The sequence below is a fragment of the Triplophysa dalaica genome, chromosome 5 (genome assembly GCF_015846415.1).
Source record: "Triplophysa dalaica isolate WHDGS20190420 chromosome 5, ASM1584641v1, whole genome shotgun sequence".
Taxonomy (NCBI): domain Eukaryota; kingdom Metazoa; phylum Chordata; class Actinopteri; order Cypriniformes; family Nemacheilidae; genus Triplophysa; species Triplophysa dalaica.
In genome coordinates this window covers 7,123,358-7,142,333 of record NC_079546.1, presented here as the reverse complement: position 1 = coordinate 7,142,333, position 18,976 = coordinate 7,123,358, and the positions used below count along the sequence as shown (strand labels likewise).

At 38.9% G+C, this 18,976-nt stretch overlaps 1 protein-coding gene across 1 annotated transcript in view; it reads right to left on the bottom strand.

The window, feature by feature from the left end:
• Positions 1-18,976, bottom strand: part of exoc4 (exocyst complex component 4) — a 96,663-nt gene that overhangs the window by 47,892 nt on the left and 29,795 nt on the right. The window contains exon 10 of the mRNA XM_056748497.1: positions 10,277-10,373. Coding sequence (XP_056604475.1) covers positions 10,277-10,373 — 97 coding nt within the window. The remainder of the gene's footprint in view (positions 1-10,276; positions 10,374-18,976) is intronic.

The following is an 18,976-nucleotide window of genomic DNA, read 5'->3' as shown; positions in this document are numbered from 1 at the left end:
AGAAAGATAGATTGTTCAATCCAATAATCTAATTTAAGTGTATTAGTCATTAAATGCCCAGTTTTTTCCTTTATGTATGAACCTCTAATAGGGTTATCATCATGGTTTTCATGCGTGAAAGTTCAGCTGATACTCATGCCAATAGAATTTTGCAATTCTCAATGCCAATTACCAATAGCAAAATAAAACATTATTTTCAGATTGATTACACAATGAAAAAAAGTATTTAAATATTAACAACAATATATTAGTTCAATTGCTTTTTGAATAGAAATACTGCTTCACATTTTAAGTGATTCGTTGACACTTATAACCTACAACAAGGTTGTATTTGTTAACATATAGTTACTGCGTTAAATAACATGAACTAACAATACTGCAGCATTTATGAATCTTAGTTCATGATACATTTACGAATACATTTTCCGAGACAAAAACTTCAGTTTCCATTAGGTAATGCACATAAAACAAACATGAAAAAATGTATTCGATAATATTAACATTAACAAAGATTAAGTTAAAAATGTTAAAAACTAATGCCCATTCTTAGTTCCTGTTACCTAATCCATTTACTAATGTTAAAGGTTCAGCTTCGAAATAAATCTTCGGTTAAGATTAACTCACCCTCTTGTCATTTCAAACCTGTATGACTTTCTTTCTTCTGTAAATACAAAATAATATATTTAGAAAAATGTTGGTAACCAAAAACTGTTGGTCCCCATTGACTTCTATTGAATGCACACAAAACCAATGCAAGTCAATGGGGACCAACGTTATTGTTACCAACATTTTTCAAAATATCTTCTGTGCTCTGCAGAAGAAAGAGAGTCATACAGGTTTCAAATGACAAGAGGGTATGTAAATAATGACAGAATTTTCATTTTGAAGGTGAACTATTCCTTTAACAAACACAACTTTATTGTTTAATGTTAGCATTTATTAACATATACAGCAAGACGGCCCACTCTTCCTCCATTTCGACCTGCTTTCGGTTTTGAAATGACCTCTATCTTCACTCTTTCCTTCCTCCCTTGCTCATCTTCCGTCGATTGAAGGAGCAGGAGAAAGAGAAGAATGTGTTCCCTGACAAATCAACACCGGAGAGCGGCTTTCTTCTGAAGCCTGACCCCAGACGCGCCAAAGGATCAATCAATTACTTCTCCACTTCAGCAATCAAACAACATTATTATCAGGCATCGGCTCGTCGACCTGGAAAGGCTGGCGAATCAAAGGCTGCTGTGATGTAGCTGCCAGGGCTCTGTGGCTCAGCGCTAACAGAGAGTAGCACCTGCCCTCCGCTACGGGAGGTGAAACACAAAGAGGCAAGGACACACACACATATATATATATATATATATATATATATATATATATATATATATATATATATATATAAATACAGTGCCCTCCACTAAAATTGGCACCCTTGGTAAATATGAGCAAAGATGGCTGTAAAAATAAATTTGCATTATTTCTCCTTTTAATCTTTTATACAAACAAATCTACAAAATTCCAACATTTCATTAATGTAAAACAATTTGAAGTGGGGGCATATCACGTTATGTAAAAAAATGTTTCTCTTATTCACCCTGCAATTATTGCCACCCTTGTCTTCAAAACTTTCTGCAACCTCCATTTGTATGATAAACAGCTTTTCTTTTATGTCCGACGAGGTTTGAGAAGATATGGCAAGTCATCCGAGTCCATTCCTTCATACAGAATACAAAATCCCTGCCTAAATATTATTTTAAAAACTTAAATAAAAAGAAAAATTGGAAATGTCGCCTTAGAAATACACTGAAGAAAGTTTAAGCTGAGCCACTAAAATAATTAACTGAAAATAAATATAAACTAAACTAAAACCGAAATGTTCATCAACATATTAAATTAATTGAAGTCATTAATTAATTAAAAACTTATATAGCAACAATATGACAAAAGCTCATTATAATATTGTTTAAAAAGAATCATATTTAAATAAATTTGATCTAAAGTTAGCATGAAAAAACATAGCAATATAATAAATAACAACATTAGGAAAGACCATGACAAAAGTGAAAAAGTTTAAATAAATCCAATTCAGAATATTAATGAAACTGAAGACAAAACTATAATAGCTCTGATGCACATTGAAAACTACCCCAAACCCAGGCAGCCCAGCTCAGGTCGGGTAGCAGGTTTCAAATGTTAGGTACACGCTCTAGAAATCAGATAAAACCGGTATCAAAAGGCTGCGGAGAGAAAATCGATGGAAAACGGCCTGAATTATTACATATCTATTTCGACAGACAATAGATAGACGTATCGATTTATTTATCTCAAGTGTAAGACAAAGATGCTTACACAACTCACCAAAAAAATATGCAACAGCTGTGAGCATGATGCAACCAACAAAAAAGCAACAAAAAGGTCAGAGAGTGTGTGGAAATTATTAAAGAAAAACAGAAATATTGCAAAAGGTCCCATAACCTTGCTAGGGTCACACGTCTACACCAAAGGTCAAAGGTGACTGGCAAGTGAGATATAGAAATAAATTCAGATTCAAAGAAAGGAAAAAGAGACACTATAGCCTGCCAAAGACTTTCAAATCCAGTCCAAACCGTCTTCTAAAATTCATCTGATTCCCATCCGGGCCGTAATCTAGTCTGTGGAGGCTAAAATGAAATGCATAGAGGTGAGTAGCTGCTTTCATTAATATGGTATGTCAGAGTGTGTAGGAGCGACCACTGCCCTGTTATTAATGGGCCGCTGTCCAGCGGTGCAGCGAGTGCCGTCTCACTTGACAACCGGAGGGATAGCAGTGCTCTGCTAGGGTCAAAGGTTGTTGGTATGGACACTGCGCTCATATGATGGTCTTTGGCCATTATTGTAACTGTATGTCTGGCCCGAGAGAGAGAAATAGAAATGATACATGTTTAATGCACAGCCAGGTGAGTGTAGCTAGCTGAGCCTATTCCGGGCCATAGTGATGTCTATCACTGCATTAGGCAGAATACAGGGCTGGTGTTAATCTTTAATAAAGCGTAGAAGAGGATTCATGGGCTTTCTAAGATCCCCATGACACTGGTCATTTTTCATCGCCGAGTGTATGCGCTGTGGACGGCCTTTGACAGATGAGGTGAGGATGCGAGGGTCTCATCGCAGGGCTTCGTGTGGGAATTGCGAAGACAAAAAGAGAATGTACACAACATAGCCAAAAACGAGTACCTGTATGACTTCTAGTGTCTAGTATGGAAAAAACAAATGCATACTCTAGATGAACATCTTTAAGATGAAATTGAACAAAGCAAGGTCCTTTCAGCTACCGCAAGCCTATGAACTCTCTGAAACGCTTGTGTCTGAATGACAGCTAACCCCCCTCAGGCTTGTGTCAACATCAACAACAACACATTTGCAAAAAACACCAAGGAAAGCTATTAAAGCATAGAGCTTCGAAATAACAGACATATGGTTATGGTCATCCAATCTTTAAAGGACATCAGGCCCTCACCTTGACATCGGCTTTCTTATTCTCTATCCACATCTTTCCAGGTTATCACTTCTTCAATATGGGCTATTCTAGCAGCTTCCCTTTGAAAAAAACTTTTTTGTGCCGCACAAACACAGTCACACTTGATACCATAAGTGAGTGTTTTTTTTTACATAAATCAGGATTATTAGTTACCTTTTTTTTTACTGGGTTCTGCAAATTTCAAACCAATAAAAGTATTAAAAAGCGTAGCATCTATTCAAAAAGTATGCTACATTGTTGTCACATGTCTCCAATTACATTGAAGATATAATTATGTGTCGTCCAGTTTGTGCAGAAATGTGCAAACTTTAGGTAATCAAATAAAATAATGAAAAAATAAATTTGGTATCAACATGACAAATAAGAAATGAATGAAATCATTTCATACACAATTTTCAGAAAAAAAGCCTTAAAATACAGTAACCACTATACTGTACATACTAAGCATAATAGAGATTCTATTAGATTAAATAGTAGGAAAAGCAAGGTAGTATACTTCTACATAAAAGAAATCTAAAGGAAGCCCTGTGGTACAGAAAAACACCTCAAAACCAATCCCCCATAATGCATCTGTGTCATTTCAGAACTTGCTAATGTGCCTTTGTTTGACTGTGACCGAGAAAATACTTCCAACAGAAAGTATAGCTATAGATGTGGCAATACACGATACCTTTTAAGTCACAAACTTAAATTTAAAAGGAATTATTCACCTTTTCTAATAAAAAACAGGGCTTAGACCCCTTTTGGCCCATCAAATTTAAAACAAACTCTCCGGCCACTGTACAGCTTTATTAAATCCGAAGTTACCAAGACATGCGGACAACTTGCTGAAGGAGCACTTTCACAGTGACTCTATTGTTCAATACTGTGTTCTTCAGTATTTACTTATGCATGGAACTCAGCGTAGAGGAGAGAGATAAAGTGCAACTGCGAGATAAAGCCACAGCATATATGAGAGGAAGACAGCACAGCAGCGATTCAATCCCCTCCCCTTCACAAGCACGGACGTCCGTCAATGCCGAGCAAAACAAATAGTCGCGCTGTTCCCACCGCCTGCTTTCTAACTTTTACTGAGAAAAAAATGTACCTGCTTCCAATTCCGTGTTCTGTCTCTCTGATGTATAATGCAGCGCGATATGTGCGCCAGTGTGGTTATTTACCCAAGAAAATCCCAGGATACATGAGAAAAGATTCAAATAAAGAAAGAATAGGCCCCCAAGCAAAGGATACTGTTAAAGCTCTGATGCTCATGTGGAATTTTAATGTTTTTCCGGATTTGAACAAACGCACATGGAGCTGCACTGATGAACATACTGATGTAAGGCAGACTATGTTCACAAAAAAACATTGGGGACTTTTAATCAAATACAAATATATAAAGTTCAATTTAAAGGTGTTTGGAGCGGAATATGGAGCATCTTATTTATTTAAGTTTATACAATTCTGAAGCTTGCGATCCAACCAGGTCCAAAGCGACAACTAACTGAAGTGGGCTTGACGCGGTTTTCTAAAAACCACTCTTCCTAAAAATACGCAAGTTTTATCTCTTAACCGAAACTTTGGTGGTCTGTCCAGAGTAAATGTGCTGGTTCCGATTGTCCTTTCCGTTCCGAGAGGACACGGAATCAGCTTGAGACGCTGCAAAGCTCACATTCCCGCAGAGGATCGATGGCTCACCCCTAATCTCTGTCAACACAGAGGAAAGGGAGGAAGAGACAGAGAGAAAGCGAGAAAGACACATTTATGTGAGAAATGTTTGTTGCACATCGAAAGCGACTGACAGAAGATTATTTTAGCCTGACAAAAGCCAGAACTGAGGCTAAACAAATCCTCTACGGCCCTCTCGAATCAGATGGCAATGATAATTGTGCTGAGGCTGGAGTTTATTGCATCTTCTGTCTTTTCGGATTCATAAATACAGCATTATAAAGGAATGAGACGTCAAAATAAAAATCTGGTGCACTGATCATTGTCAACAAAAAAGGGCTGAAATGATGAATGATGTTCATGATGTATAAACCAGCCAGACAGAATGAAAGCAGGAATGTGGATAATTCTGGAGAAAGTCTTCACTGTAAAAATGATATTCTAGAAAGTAGAAAGTTTCTGTCAGCTGGAACGACAGATATATACAGTAAAATATTGTTTTCCTATAAAATTACAGGATATAAGGATTGCGGTCTCTTTCAGTAATTGTACGTTTTTTTACCATATTAAAAAGAATACACAAAAAAAATCCTGTTAAAGACTGAAATTCAGCTCGGGCGCAAGACATAAACTGTAAAATAACAGTTTTCTTGTAAATTTTCTCTGTGTTTTACTGCAATTGTACGTTTTTTGAGTGTATCTAAAAAAGTACACAAATAACTTCTGTTTTATACATTATACGTGGAAAATCTGTAAAAAAAATAACTGAATAATTGTGTTAAATTAAAAGGTTTCTTTTTCGTACATTTTTTACATGTTTTAAATCCTGATTTTTACATTTTATAGACACTGTGTAATAAAAATGTAATTAACAAAACTAAATTTGAATCTGCTTCAGTAAAAAAGGATAGTCACAGGTGATTGGCAGATGAAGATGAAGGAGTTCTCCAGGTATTACAGACCTCCTTGATCCATCGATTCATTCATCCATCCATCTGTGCACCCACCCACTCATTCATTCATCCATCCACACTCCCACTCTTCCATCTAACCGTCAATCTATCCTCTCACTCATACATTCATCCGTCCCTGGCATGGTCTTCCTACACAAGGAAGACTGGGAAGACAGCGATTGTGGTAGGAGAGCACAGGAACAGGGAACTTTGATAAGAGAAAAGTTCTGCTCTGCTCTTCTGTTAGAGCACATTTCAACCAAGTAAGACTCAAAGACATTACTGATAGTTGTGGGATGGCAGATACTTAAAATGATGAGCACACCTACTTTTCATTGCTGTCATTTGATTGGCAAACGCCGATCTATCCAACTGTGATAACGTGCAAATGGCAGAAAACATTTTTAGTACTTTTAACCATCTTTCTTTATCACCTCGCAAAGATAAGAATATGCCAGAGTTTGGCACCATCTGGCAGATATTCCTATTTTTAGGGAATTACAAAAACCAACTGTGCAGTACTGACCAGGCATTAACCAGAAATAAGGTTTTGATTAAAGGAACTCTAAGCTCTTCTGGTACGTATAGATGTGTTTCATTCTCAGCTTATGTTTACTGGAGCATGATGAAGTTCTTGCTCTGGTTTGTTGTTGAAGTCTTTCAAAACAAAATGTAAAATTTACATATGTGATCATAATAGTCAAAGTGATACACAGTGTTCGTGAAATGTCTTAACTTTACATCACCAGCGACTCCTTTCACTTTTAAAAATCTGCTAGTTACAGAACTGTCCAGGAAATTGGCCACAGGCATCAATAACTCTGAAGGTTTTGACACTTCTCAAATAGCCACCTCTATGATGTGCAGAATTGCTTTTTGCCATCCCTTTGAAGAAATTGATACCTTGTGCGCGTTTCTGAGCGATTGAGAAAGGTAGGAAAAAAGATGTCTAGCTAAAATAAAAGTGCTTCGACTCATTTTTTAAACAATTACCTACAATTTTATCTATCGATGTGTGCTGTGTTTGATCTGATGGAGAAACACAGGAGAGCGAAGGGAAGTAAAGAGAGAACAGGAGTAATGTGAGCATGCGAGAATAGACACATACAGATATAGAGCGTTCAGATGCTTGACATGAGCAGTGTAAACGTTTGTGTATTTGTACGTGTCAGCATGTTGACACCCGCCGCACATTACCTCCAAACCAACCGCAACAGCACACGCTCGAACATTAACAACGACATATAGACATGATTTATTGGTGCATGTTGATCCAAAGTAAAAGAAACTAACATACACGTCTCAGAAAATGACATTTGTTTGTGTTCTCCACCTGCCCAATAAGTTAATTGACTCCTGTTTTTCAGTAAAGTTTCAATAAAGTTTTTCATTTGGAATGCGTCAAGATGTGGGAAATGCTCTTGAGGGTAAACTTGACCTTTAGCCAGGGTTGCCAGATTTACGTAAAAAAACAGCATAAGGTCAAATCAAACCTAGACAAAAACTATTTGCCAAATTTGCACGTCATATACCTAAACACCTTTTTTAGCAATAACTATTATGCATGACACACTGTTTCTTAGTTAAATTCACTGTACAGCAGTAATCATACTGTAATAACACTATATCTCACAATATCACACAATAACTCAATTTTACATTAAAAATGACTAATGATGAACAAAATTCTTGGCACGAGTATAAAAGTACCCAATTCCATGGGAAACTACAGACTTGGCAACCCTCCTTTTAGCCTCATGTCCTGCTCCAAAAGCCTCTTTAAACACCTTTTCTCTTTCCTTGATCTACTCAATTCCTTACGAATTGCATAAAGTCGCACTCTTTCATAAATGTTCATCTGTTGTTTCACTCGTAAATACATCAGGGTTGTGAATGCCATTTCATTTTGACATCCTGCGCATTAAAAAACCCACAAAACATCACCGTAATGATCACAGATTATCCAACTTCCCAGCCTGCTCACCTCATCTGTCCACCCACCCCAGGCCGGCAGCCCTAACATCTGCACTCTGGCTGGGGTGTGATCTCAGACTCTGGGCCCTGGCAGCCCTAATCACAGCCGAGGGTGGACGCAGACATGGGGGGAATTACAGCAAGCCGCAGCAGAGTGCCCCTTTTTCAAAATGCCAACATCGGTCAGGGCAGGACGGTTTAAATACCACTCAAATGTCAGCGTGAGGCCCCACAAGTCAAACTAAATTACCTGCTACGTCTCCTCTCGCTGCGATGTTTCTGGCGCTCAGCAAATAAAAAAACATACTCAATACACATCAACGGCCAAAAACACTTCCAACAAACAAATACGTGACTAATACAAACAGACGCAGTACTTTTAGAAGGTGATCCATGACGCTGAAAGCAACCATCCACCACCATCCTCCAATAAACCGCCAATGAAAAAACACAAACACACACATACATAAACAGGTCTTTATGGAGCAACGGTATCGATCTATCGCTGGAGATTTGATACTCGCCAAAGTGTTTTCGCCCCGTGTGCTGTACAGTGAAAGCCTGGGCCATATATTAGAGTACAGTGAGCGGATCTGAAGGCGGCGTGAAGTAACCCAAAGGGAATATCGATCCCCTCGGACTGCTCCTGCCCAGCATCAATCAAAAAAAGCATCAACTCCACACCTTTGAGATCTTCAACGTCAGCCTCTTCCACAGCATCTATTGATCACAAATTGCAAGCCGAATTGATTGGCAGTAACATTAAGAAGCGTTATTGATCCCCGCGCAAGTTTAGGTACTGATAAAACAAACTCCAGCATCGGTCAGCGCTGGAGTAGTTCGATCCTTAAGAGACCGTCATGTGCTTATTTCTTTCCAAAGGGAATGTGTCCTTGCGCAAATGTCGGCCTTGTGAAATAATAAAAGAATGTGTTACTTGTGTTGGACTTCACGGTTCGAGTCATGACCACATATTTAAATTTTACAGAATCAGTTTAAACCAAATGATCTGTGGAAATATCAATTTAGTTGCGTGAATGTGCCAACCACAGACTACCAACTATTTTCATAAAATGATTGTGCTTATTTAACAAAATTTATATTTATGGAAATTACCTTCAACTCAACTCAACAAACTAAGGGGCAAAAGTGAACCCTGACGCCTAGAATGCAAAGACAAACAACTCGGTTCCTTCCTGGAGACTATGACTGATAGCAGCCATTATGTGACAACAGGCGAAAGGTGGAGAGCAGTCACTCGTTTATTCATGCATTTATTTGTTCGGTCCGTCACCCCAGCGGGGACCAGATGAGCTGTCTGTACGGTCTGAATGATGCTCCCCCTGCCATTCATCTCAGACAGACAGCTGCCTGACACCCCTGCCCGTACCGTGGCAGCCGTTGTATTGCTCATGCACTGTTTTATGAGCACTGAGGCTCATTTAGATGAAAGCAGAGGGATAGAATATGAGCCGGCAAAAGAAGCGTTTCACTTCATTGGGTCATTTATATGATTTCTTTGAAAACAAAAAACAAAATGGAAAAAAATCAAATTACTTGCAAAACCACTAGCACCGTTTTCCTCATCAAGCTACATGTCACATACAAATTACAGTTTAACACTCTGAAAACATCAATAGTGTTGTGTTCTGTGTAAAATCAAACTCCAATTGTATAGTAAAGCAAGCCGGGCACCCACCACATGGCACGTTTTAACACCGACAGTTCTTTAAAGAGACTGAGAGTCTGAGAGCGGAGGTTACATCCGAGACCAAAAAAAATCAAGCCATCCAAAAACAAAAGTGACACTGGCCATTTGAGGAAAAACTACAGAAAATCAATGCACCACAGCTCAAATGTAATTGCAAGCAATAGGAGAATCCGGAAGTCTGGTCACGTCACAGGCTGGAGGACCATGCTTGGGATATGTCTCTGTATTAAAGCGGTAATATGACAGGGCATTAGTGGGCTGGACCGATGATCCAATAGATTAGGGGATTGAAAGGATAATTGAATGCTGAGCGGGGCCTAAACGGAACGCTTCAATTGATACCGTCAGGACGAATCAAAATCAATAGCGGGGGCCACGTAATGATGCAGTAATGGCTGCCGGGCAGGAAAAATATGGAAAAGGGGACAAAAATTTGAAGTGATGGAAGAAAAAGATGAAGCATATGTGAAGAAGATTTACCTGAGCAACGGTTGAAAGATGACTGTGATGTTTCTCGCGCCCGGTTTACAAAGGAACTTGGTCTCTCCTCCCTCGATCAGGTTATCATCGGCTCCACCTAGACATAAAACAAAGAGTGAAATTGATTTTCATTAAAAAAATTCACTTTATTTCGATGCTTTTTGACAAGTGTGTTTACAGGAATAGCTGAGAAAATACAGAAAACACCGTAAAAAGGAGGGGACAACAGTGTATTAAAATGTACCATAGCGTAATATGCACTTTTGTGTTTCACAAAGCTAAAAAAATAAGATTTTTGATTGTTCAGTTGAGTTAAAATTATCAAATATGCTGACCTAACATTAAATCGGATACTCCCTACTGTAATAATTATTCGACAGACCAACCTGATCACGCTAGAATACGTTACAATTTTACGAGGTGGCTAATGCGTTTAAATTCGTTCAATGTGAATTGTACGAAAACGTACGATTACTAAAAGCAGCAACAGTGATGCCCCTCCCCTAACCCCACCCCTAAACCTGACGTCAATGGCACAAAGCAAATCATACTAAAAACGTACAAATAGTCTTAGACGAATTAGCCACCTCGTAAAATAGTTACGAATTCCTGTGAGATTGTGTTGAACATTCCGCATTGTGTTTGAGAATTCATAGATAATGTTGACAAAATCATTTTAGCCAAACGTTTAATCAACACAAAACAAAGAGATTCAAGATCCCAGTCCTCCCGTTGCCCACGTGTGTGTCTGTGTTGTCCTTCGCTAACAGGGTTAATAAGAAAACCATGACTGTGTAAGTCTCATCATGAGGCGGGTCCCAAAAAAAGAAGAGTTCCAATCCTTATTACCTCCACTCATCCACAAGTAATCAATATAATTGACAGCAAGAGAATCGAGTCTGCCATCAATAAAACCCTCGGTGGGCAGAAGGTGTCGGTGTGTGTGTGTGTCCTCATGGGTCGCTGGATACAGCGGCACCTCGGCAGCCCACCGGCATCTTTCTCGCGCCGTGACAATGTTATTCATTAAAATTTCACAGCCCTTTCAGATTGCCACTGAAGAAACCTCTGTAACCGCGTTGCGCTGAGCCCGGTCACAGCAATCCCGACAAACGGGAGTGAGCAGAACAAAAAGACACGCGTGTACACATCAAACACAAGCCCTCGGTGGAGAATCGCTTTAATTGCTTTTATCAGTCACTTGTTACGTGAGATTTCTTGCCCAGGGGAGGGAAAATAAGTCAGGGCCATGAGACACAAATATCAATAGCGGATGATTCCCCAGACGAGCTTGTTGGAATAAGGAGTCAAGCGAATTAAAGTCTTAACTCAAAGGTGATTTTTGTGTTGTTGTGATGTCAGATATCAACATTTCTCTCTCCGTTCTTCACAATATCCATTGCCTCATCGACCATATTAAAATTACATTTTCAATTAGCTCGTTGCAATGCATTCTGAGACTCTACAACAAAGTTCTGCCTTGGTATTTAGCTAAAACAAAGTACCTTTAATGAAGTATAACTAAGCTGCATTTGTAAAAGGAACATCCCTCAAAATACAACTTCCATAGGATGCTCACTAGTTCATACCTACTTCATTGTTTTGATAGTCAGGCAGTGCTTTAAATGAGAAATGAATTCACCTTTCACTGCACTTAAACCCCAGCTGTGCACCTGTCCAGCACTCAAACACACCTCCCGCCGCTACTCGTGTCGTTTCCACCGACCGACATTCTTCACGCAGGCCGTTCCGATGAGAAGAACTCGCATTTCATTTTACACCCATTTTCTCATTAGACCACACAGGAGATTCTTCATTCTCACTGAAAGCTTTTTCTTTTGAGGTTCTGTTTTTTCCAAAGTTGTTCCAGTGGAAAGGGAAATAAAAGTTGGCTTGTCCTACCTGCTTGTGGACTCTCTCTCAATCTCTCTCTCTTTCTCTATCCAATCTCTTTCCTGCTAATTCTATTACAAGTCAATTACAGCTTTAAATCAAGAAAACACCGCGGCTCAACCTGGTCTGGGCAAGAGACTGAAAGATTTTAAGATCAACAATATAGACGTTTTAAAATGACAACATAAACAAGTGTTGCGGTGTATGCTGCCCTGATCTTCCAGTACACATTCACAAACAATAGTGTGCCTGTAGATTATTTCTGATAACAAGGAAAAGAAAGAAGAACAGTTACTTTGCTAATAAACTTGTCTCTCCAATATTTTGAATTTAGATAATACCAAGCTCAACCTCTAGATGTCAATGTTCGACACGGTTTCTTTAAATGCGACCAAACTACCGGACCCATTTAATCAATTGTCAATTTAATAAATGAACATAAAACAAAATTCAACAAATGTGTATTAAATACAATTATTATGCAATAAAATAATAATATAAAGGAACATTAACATAAATTGTATTAAATATAAATAGTTTTATTATAAGACACTAGCCAAACACTCCAGACGCATACACCCAATGAAATGGTCTATATCAATTGACATTTCTCTTATAATTTGATATTATGACAATGGGCAAAAAATTCTCCTGCTTGACCATTTAAAACAAGTTCCATATCACCCAGTTATATAGTAAAAACTAATAACTCTTTTGATGCTTCATAAACATTTTCCGTCTTTAAATGTTTAAAGAGAAATTTGAGTCCATAAAGTTAAAACGTGCTTTTGCACTTTATTTTGTTGTCAATTTGTGTTTTAGTTTACAGCCCGCAGTAAAGTTTACGTGCAACCTCCTGAACACCCAGATGTACTCAAATACATCAATCAAACACGTTCTTTTACTGTAAATATAAACAATGACCCACAACAAACAACACAACAAGAGTTCAAGCGTGTGTACAGAGGTTTAACAATTCTATGTTATTCGATAAACAAATGTGAGCAAAAATTCTGTTTACCTAGTTTCATTGCTTACATTAAGTTTAGCATTGTGCTCCTCTGCATCCGTTGGCGGGTTTTATCTTTTGATAATCTATGTGTGCATAAGAGCGTGTGTATTAGAAGTGTTAGAGTCTGGCCCCTTGTGACTGCGACTAATCTAGGATTGGTGGAGTTTGTGGGGGTGTGGGTTTACATCAAATTTACATTTAAGTTCTCAGCTGTTACCAAAGTGACTTACAAGAAAGTGCTGGTATTGTGCGAGTCAGTCAGATGAGTGAAGCGTGTGTGTGTGCGTGTCACGTCAGCCCCCATGTAATCAAGTCAGTCAGTGACTTAGTGAAATTGCATTAGCTACACTTTCGTGAGTTTGATTAGAATTTTTTTGATCCGAGATGTACTCCATCCTCGCTCGGATCCACAGTACAGAAACGTCTCGTGACTTTGCTGACACCAGCCGTCCCAATGGATCTATTCACATGTGTCCGTGTGTGTGTGCACGGAAGAGGCAAAGCTATTGAAGAACAAACGCATGTCAATGAGTGAGGTCATGCTAGCAGGCTGAAAGCGTGTCTGGCAACATAAACATCAAGTGATTTGCGATTACTAATTTCCAATAAGCATCAATATTGGAGGAGTGTTTGTGTTATTCAAACAGTCAACTCTGACCCTTGTACTGTGTGTGTGTGTGTGTTTGCTACATCAACAGCAAAATCAATCCCACTGCAGTATGACACAGTTTTGCGGCAGACATGCTTACGCGAAAACACCTTAAAAAGGAATAACATTCATGCAAACATTAAACACTGATTACTTGGTACCCAAACACCTTTCCCAAAAATATATATATACATACAAAACAAAAACATATTTTTGTTTTGTTTGTATACGTTTCTACGAGATTTCGTCTCGCATATAAAATGAGGATGAGTGAATTAAAATGTGTGTGGCCAATCAGTGCTGTCAGGCACAAACCTCAAACTCCAAAAAGATCAGGCACATTTTCAATAATTCATGACTTCCCAATCGACCTGCTTATAATTTGCCTGCCACGACTTTGTGTCTGATTGGCTTATGATGAGGCTCCTCTATTATTAAAACTCATTTGAAGGGACAATATTCCAGTCCGGGACAAAGAAGAGCTCAGCCCACTGTTGACAACGCACCGCTATGTCAATTAAACAAATGATCAAATAAATATGTAATTGTGGAAATTAAGCTTGATGAATTATTGATTGCGTAACGGACACAGTGCCCGTTCAGGATGAATATGATGTTTTAATTCATTCATTTTTAATTAAGACTGGTATGACAGCTTTGAATCAGGACACCTGGACAAAAACAATGCTTGATGTGCAGCCAATATACGTTGAGCTCTGATGCTCATTCTGGAGAGGGAGATTCAAATACAACTCATGCTAAGATCATGTCAAATGCTTCTCCATTTCCATTTCTTCAAATTATGTCTAACAAATTGTCACATTGTTGCTAGCCCAGCATAATAAAATCAACCCTGTATCTCTCCGCCCGCAGATGTCTCCCAAGGTCAAAAACACAAGTGGAGGAAGTAAAGTGGAGTTCTTAATTAAAGTCACCATAATCGTCTGCTCCCTAAAAATAACTATAGGTCGGGTCTCCATCGAACGGCCCTGATTACTGAGCCATCGCTAGTGCTTCATTGGACTCCATTAAAAGAGAAAGTAAAGTCAACCCCTCTGCGTCCAATCGCACACGTATTCCTATAATAGCACACATGCTCCAGTTCCATCTCTCCTGCTCCTCCTTCCTTCACCCTTCTTCTATAGGACGAAAGAGAAAATGTTGGTAATCGAACAACACCCATTGACTTGCATTGGTTTTGTTTCCATACAATAGCCATTGTTCGGTAACCAACAGAAAGAAGTCATACAGGTTTAAAGGATTTATATGACACAGCTGTAACGAATGTTTTAGATTTTTTTAAATGTAATGCAATGTGTATACACCATTTAAGGTTCAAAAAGGCTGTATTTAACACATACCGTGCATGTTGCATCTCCTCTTTGCCACCCCTCTCTGACACGCGTGGATTTTTAACAAAGCTCATCGCTCTGAAAAGCGAGGTGTGCTATGATAGGCCAGTTAACAAGTGCTTAGTGATTGGTCGAATACTGCAAGCATGTGACGGAAATGTAACGCCTCTTACCATAGTGGGAAAATCAGGTTCCAAAGCAATTATACTGACTGGTCTGACCACCTTACGTATTCATTTCGGCGGTCTTGTGGGGGTGTGGTAACACGAGGCGTTTCAGGCAGGTCTGGGTGACTATTCCCTTTCAGATAGATTGTATCTTTTGTTTCCGACATTTTAATGTTTGCAATTGTTCGTGTCTAATACATGTATGGGCAAGTAATAACACACCAAACACACAGAAAAACATGTGTTCGCGCTATATGACCCCTTTAAAATGAGGTTATGTAAATAATGACAGATTTTTATTTTTGGGTGAACTATCCCTTTGAGTACAAACAGGTTAAAACACAAAAACAATGTTATCCCAGAACTTAACTGAGCAAGGGTTACAAATTTCAATTTTAGTGGCACAATTGTCTGCATACCTGCCCTTTCTCTAGTCCCATTGGCCACCTTTGTCGAGTCTCATCGTGATTGGACAGAGAAATCCAATTTGACACGGGTCTCTTATGTCCTCTGAGGCTCTGCTGATTTATAATCGGAGAGTCAGTGATTGTGATTGTGTTTAAAATGCTGTTCCACTCCTTCAGACATCGTCATCATCACCACCCTTGTTCTCTGTCCTCTCCTTCACTCCTTCTACAGGCCCCCCCATTTCTCCATCATTCACGGTGGTCCCACATGAAAGGTAAACAAGCCTGTGACAGCCACGCTGATTAAAATTAGCACAGGTTGTGAAACACGGACGCACACACGCAGAAAAAGCCTATGATTATGCGTCTGCCCTCTCATCTGATAGCAGCGACAACAGCGAGACCAGAGAACTTGAAAACCATAAATAAACTTTGAATCCGATGGCTCCATCTACCTTTTCTGTCACTTCTGCACTTCAAAAAACGCAAATATGGAATCATCGGGTAAACAGAGCCACAAAGAGAGACGGTTAATATTTTCATATCGCACGAAGGGAAAAAAGGCAATATTTACACATTTCCTGTCTCATAAACCCCAAGCTTGATTTCACAAAGAGAGAGACGCAAGAGACCCCCTCCCCGCCAAAACCTACAGCACCACTGATATGTTATTACCCTCCAAGTACATTTTAGCCAATCACAGGCCAATCTCATCTCACCACCGCAGTAATTCAATAATGTGTCCGTGATGAGATCCACCTCAGGACTCCACTCATCACAGTTGGGCCCCAACGAAAAAAACAACACAATCATGGGCCGTAATGCCATTTCAACCCTAATCAGCTTCTGCAATAAAATTACTTGGAAAAAGATTGAACAGGAAGCATCCGACTAGACTGCGTGGCAGCTGAATGGAGACCCGGGGTCTAAGGACTTGGGTGTCAGAGGTATACTGCATGTGTACATTTCAGCATTTCGTGTAACTTAAAGCCTCCAAATCCTTGCTCAAGAAATTTTCAAATGAGCACTTGGAACATCTTGTACAGAAAATATGCATCAAGAACTTCCCAATCGCAAAACCAGTGAGTTCTTTACAGCAATAAACAATCACAGTCTTATCAAACCTAACTGCATTTTAAAAGAGGAAAACATGGTAACCTGTTAATGAACAACCAACAAGCCGCCCAAAAATTGCAACAAGAGGAGGCTGTTCAAATGGCTCGACCAGCACTCCATCACACCCACTGGAAACACTGGATGGATACCGATAAGCATGAAGTGTGCATTGCCGTGTTCTTCCAGTGATCCACAGCTGGCGGTCCAGCACAAGCGCCCTCTCCTATTTGTTTGGATTCAATTTGGAGTGGCGGATAAGGAGCTGAGGGATCGCGTGAAATGGAAGAAGAAAAGAAATAACAAAACCGCGTTAAGAAGTAATTTAATTGATCATCGCTTCCTCTCTCTTTTGTTTCAGGTGGGGCCGTGATGTTTCAGCATTTGTGGCTATCAGGACTGCAGCTTTCCGTTTATTAAGATAACTCGGCTGTATAAGAACTGATCAAGGCATCTTATGACTTTCTGCACTTATTCTACCAGCAAACGTAAACATATGGGCACATACACGTGCAATCTCATCTAAAGAGGCATTTAAAGAGCTTCGCTCTCATGTGGCGTTCGGAGTGTCATCTTCTCCGAGTCTCTGGGCTCCATCAAGCCTCATTTAACACACAGATCATCAAGCTCAATGTACACGCACACATTGCAATGAGAACCGGGACATTGCCTTGCTTGGGATTTTCAGCGAAATCTGAATGGACGCTATGTGGTTCCTTTGTTTTACATGACACTGATCATAACTTACATCACATGATCAGCCAAATACAGCTACCCTTCCTGTTAACAGAACATCTATCATTCACAGAACAAATGAATCATTGTCGTTTCCAAAATGACATTGATTGAAAACTATTAGGTAATGTACCATCCACAGCACTAGGTGTCAGTATAACTAAACCATGACCTAGCGATTTCATCAATCGCATTATTAACAAAACAGGACAGTTGCAAGTTCTACCATAAGCATGTGTAAAAAAACAAAAGTAATCATAGCAATCGGTGTTATTATGTCCTGGTGTATTTTCAAGTGTGTTTTGTCTGGATGTCCTATTTCAAAACAGACGCATGACCTTTCCTTGTCATTCCTGTTTCTCTTGTCGCTGTCTATCATATGTGCTTTGATTGTGTGTCAAACAGTGAAGTCCCTCTTCAACAATCACACCTAACAATGCTCCCTGCAGCGTCTGTCTCTCTCTCATCATTTCTCTCTCTCTCTCTCTCTGTGACTGTTAGAAGGAATGTCTGATTGCGTACCGTCTCCGGTGCTCTAAAACAGACGCCAAGAAATGCCAATCCTGAATACAGAGGATGTGTCACCAATCAACATGTACAAAAATAAAAGGTCAAGATGTTTCCAACAAATGGAGATTATCTAATTAAATAAATGTATTTATGCGTAATATTTGTATATGTATATTATATTTATTAATACTTTTTTCTTCTATATTTTACTATTTGCACTATATACATCTTAAATTGTAGTATAAACATTTGCACTATTTGTCCTCAGCCCAGCTGCAAACGCTTTGATACACGGAGGACAATTTTGAAAGAAAGAAAAAACTAAGAAACAAAAGAAAAAGTAGAAAGAAAAAGACAGAAAAATGATTGAACAGACTTAAGAATGACAAAACGAATGAATAAACTAACAACCAATAGGACAAACTAACGATGGACCGAACAAACTTGAAAGACAAATATAAACCGAAAGACATTTGAAAAATGGAACGACAGAACAAATGAACGAAGAAAGAAGCGAATGAACGGACAAACTAATGACAGAATGAACAAATGAACTTTCAAACAAACTAACCAACTACCGAACCAACTAACTTCCGAACAAACATATAAACGGAAAAACAAATAAAAACAGAAAGAAAAAGACAGAGACAGATTTAGAAAAAGCAAACGAACAATAAGCGAATGAACAAAAAAAAAAATAAAGCCTGGACGATCTAATGAACTAACGAACAATATAACTAACTACTGATCTAATAAACCAACTAAGGAACAAACGAAAAATATAAACAGAAAGACAAATAAAAACAGGAAGAAAAAGACAGAGAGAGACTTTGAAAAATCAGACTAAAGAACGACAGAACTA